Source organism: Naegleria gruberi (genome assembly GCF_000004985.1).
Source record: "Naegleria gruberi genomic scaffold NAEGRscaffold_167, whole genome shotgun sequence".
Lineage (NCBI taxonomy): Eukaryota > Heterolobosea > Eutetramitea > Acrasida > Naegleriidae > Naegleria > Naegleria gruberi.
This window is the reverse complement of record NW_003163169.1, coordinates 1-3,418: the sequence shown is the minus strand read 5'-3', so window position 1 is coordinate 3,418 and position 3,418 is coordinate 1. Positions and strand designations below refer to the sequence as shown.

Genomic DNA, 3,418 nt, shown 5'->3' with positions numbered 1-3,418 from the left:
CATTCCATGAAGAGTTTAAATTTTTAGCAATGACCTGTACTTTAGTTTCAAGACAATGGTTAAAATGTTGTGCAAAGAAGAAAACTGTTATTGAGGTGTGACATGAAAATGAAATGGCAATTGTTACAATATAAAAGAAAAGAACATGATCGCATTTGGTTTAATGAACAAGTCTTGATTTTTCTTATGATATTATAGAAGAAACAAGAGCTGAATATGAAATTGCAGCAAAAGAGTTTTTTCTTAGTATTACTGTTGATACTGTTGATGAGAGTAAGATGAATGGAGAGGGAGCAAGGTTTATTAGTAAAATGGATCAATTAACAAATCTTAATATTGGTCATAATAGGATTGGTGTGGAAGGTGCTCAATATATAGGGGATTGAAGCAATTGACATGCCTTGATATTAGATCAAATGAAATTGGTATTGAAGGAGCAAAATTTATTAGTCAACTGAAACAATTAACAATACTTAATCTAAGCAAAAATGACATCAAAGACGAAGGAACCAAATATATTTGTGATTTACATCAATTAACCAAACTTAATATTAGTGTGACAATAACATTGGAAATGTTGGTGCCAAATGTATTTCATATATTTAAAATGTTCCAATAAATAAATTACTCTTTATTATGTTAAATTCTATTCGAAGAATGTGGAGTTGATCTAGTTTTAAATTATTTTTTATTAAACAATTTGTGCAGCTGTTTTTGGATGTAAATTTGCTTGATTTGGATCAACAGTTTCTAATTCTTCACCATGATAAACATATTTAACATTTGAAACATCAATTGGTGGAATATATTTATCAAATCCATTTCTATAATCATTAATAGATTTTTCACCATTTTTAGTAATATAATTTGGATGTCTAAATCTAGGACAACAAAAATATTTTTGTACAAAATTAGTACCAGTTGTAAAGAAATGAATAATTAAATAAATAATATAAAGTAAAAATGCAGAAAAGAAACAAATATGATAAGGAGTAATAATAGAAAGTACAGGTTGACTAGTATTTGATGGATCATAATTTAAACTTATTGTAAAGTAAATTCTTGTAATTGACATTAAAATATATCTTAATAAAAATGCAATTGATAAAAAATTGAGTGCTGTAGGTGATAACAAGTCAACTTCTTTACCTTCAGCTCTATAAATTTTTAAAATATTAAATTTATCAACAAAATAACATGCCATTAATCCACCTGTTATTATAAATAATGATACTGGAAATAATCCACTAAATACAATACCAATAAACATATTTTTTAATTGATATGAATATCTATCTATATATTTATATTTATATTAAAATTAAATTAAAAAATAAATTAAAAAATATTAAAATATTAAAATATTAAAATGATAAAATTTAAATAAAAAACATACATTCATAAGAATAAACAGGTGGTTCATGTGCCTTATTTAAATCTTCTTGTGTAACACTTGTTGCAATTCTATATCTTTTTAAAAAATAATGATAAATTCCTAATAAGGCATCCTTAATAGTATTTGATGCAACACTTGTACATGTTACAAAAAATAATGAACTGTACCATGCTGAACTTTCAACTAGAATTGGAATATTAGCATTACCAATTGTAAATGCTCCTTTTGGTATAATAACACTATTATCTGTCATTTCAGAATAATAACTGCCAACTGTCGGTGATGTTAAATATACAAATAAATAGGCTATTGTTGTTAAGAAGGAACCAAATGTTACTTTCATCATTAAACTTTGTTTAGCATTTAATTGAAAACGATGTTTTTCAAAATTAGATAATACTATTAATATTGTAATATATTATTATTTAATATTATTGTAAAGTATTTAATATTAAATATTAAATAATATTTAAATAAAACTTACAATATAAAATATAGGTCATTACTTGTACAAGAATAAAAACCAAAACTGACAATCCGAGACTCGCAAAAATTTGCCAATTTTGGAAGGAAGGATTTTCAATCCAATCAGAAATGGAAATACTTGAAAATTTGTCCTTTTTCAAAACTTCTAAAACAACAGCTACTGCAACCACTGCACCTGAAAATAGTACTGTTGCTAAAAATGATACTGAACGTCTACTATATTTGGAAATTACAGAATATTCTCTAAAAAATATTTAAAATATATAAAAATAAATATAAAATAAATATTTAAAATTAAATTAAAAATAACATACAAATTTTCCCAAATAATATCATGAGGTTCATGTGCAGGTTCAACTCTAATTCTATGTTTCTTTTTAGAATAAGTACCAGATTTAGAACAAATTCTCTGAATCATTGGTCTATTAAATGTATGAAGACATTTAAATCTAGACTTTTCATTTTCAAATGCTGAATTCATTACCATTTTAATAATAATAAAATAAATATTAAAATAAATATAAAAATATAAAATTATAAAATATAAAAATATAAAAATATTAAAAATATTAAATATATAAATATATAAAGATATATATAAATAACATACTAATAAAAGCATCACCTGTACATCTATAAGCTTTCTTTCTCATACTTTTAGCAATATCTTTTTGAATAAAATTTAAATAAATTGAAAAGTAAATTCTCTTAATTTTTTCAATTAAAACAAAACAACCACCTCTACTAATTACAATATCACATTTTTCAATTTCCTTAATTAGTTCATCTTTCTTTTTAATAGATTTACTTATATCACCACAATCTAAGGCTAGTGCAATATTATCTAATTTACCAAATTTACTAAAATGTTTATATAATCGTTTTTTACCATGTGCTGCTTCTGTTGATGGTAAATCACGAATATGTACTCTAATTATTATTAAATATTATTGTTAAATAGTATATATATGGTAATATTTAAATAATTTAATTATATTTAATAAATTAAAAAATAAATGCTAAAAACTTACGAATAATCAGCTACTGAAATAGTTCTCTTTGCAACTTTATCATTAATTCTATTAGTTATCCAAAAAAGGAAACGTAAATAAACAATAGAAAATAAAGCAATTACAACTTCAAGAGTACCAAATGCAATATTAACACCACCACTTGCATTTAAATCATAGTTAGCCATACTCATTTGAAAAAATGTTGAAGGATTAGTTTTCTTTACAATAAATATTAAATATTATTGTAATATTAAATATATTATTAAATATTATTATTATTAAATATAAACATACTTGTGCATAAAAATACAAATAAGGAGCGTGTAAAGCAGATAAAATTACAAAAAATATAACAATTAATAAACTAATATATAAATATAACATGGATGATCTACCCAATGATGTTAATTTCCAAAATGGTGTACATAGAAATGAATATTTCTTTTTACTTTTAGAATTTGTCTATTATTAAATATTATTAAATATTATTCATGATGTTAAATAGTGTTTGACATTTGATAAT

The 3,418-nt window shown here is 22.7% G+C and overlaps 1 protein-coding gene across 1 annotated transcript; it reads right to left on the bottom strand.

Annotated features, from left to right (window-relative positions):
* Positions 1 to 691: 691 nt before the first annotated feature.
* NAEGRDRAFT_76480 (uncharacterized protein) lies at positions 692 to 3,357 on the bottom strand (the record flags this gene model as incomplete). Its single annotated transcript, XM_002668555.1, has 7 exons — positions 692 to 1,296; positions 1,397 to 1,795; positions 1,881 to 2,125; positions 2,197 to 2,353; positions 2,493 to 2,812; positions 2,914 to 3,113; positions 3,190 to 3,357. Coding segments are annotated over 7 exons (2,094 nt in total), but the record flags the coding sequence as incomplete, so codon positions are not given.
* Positions 3,358 to 3,418: the final 61 nt, after the last annotated feature.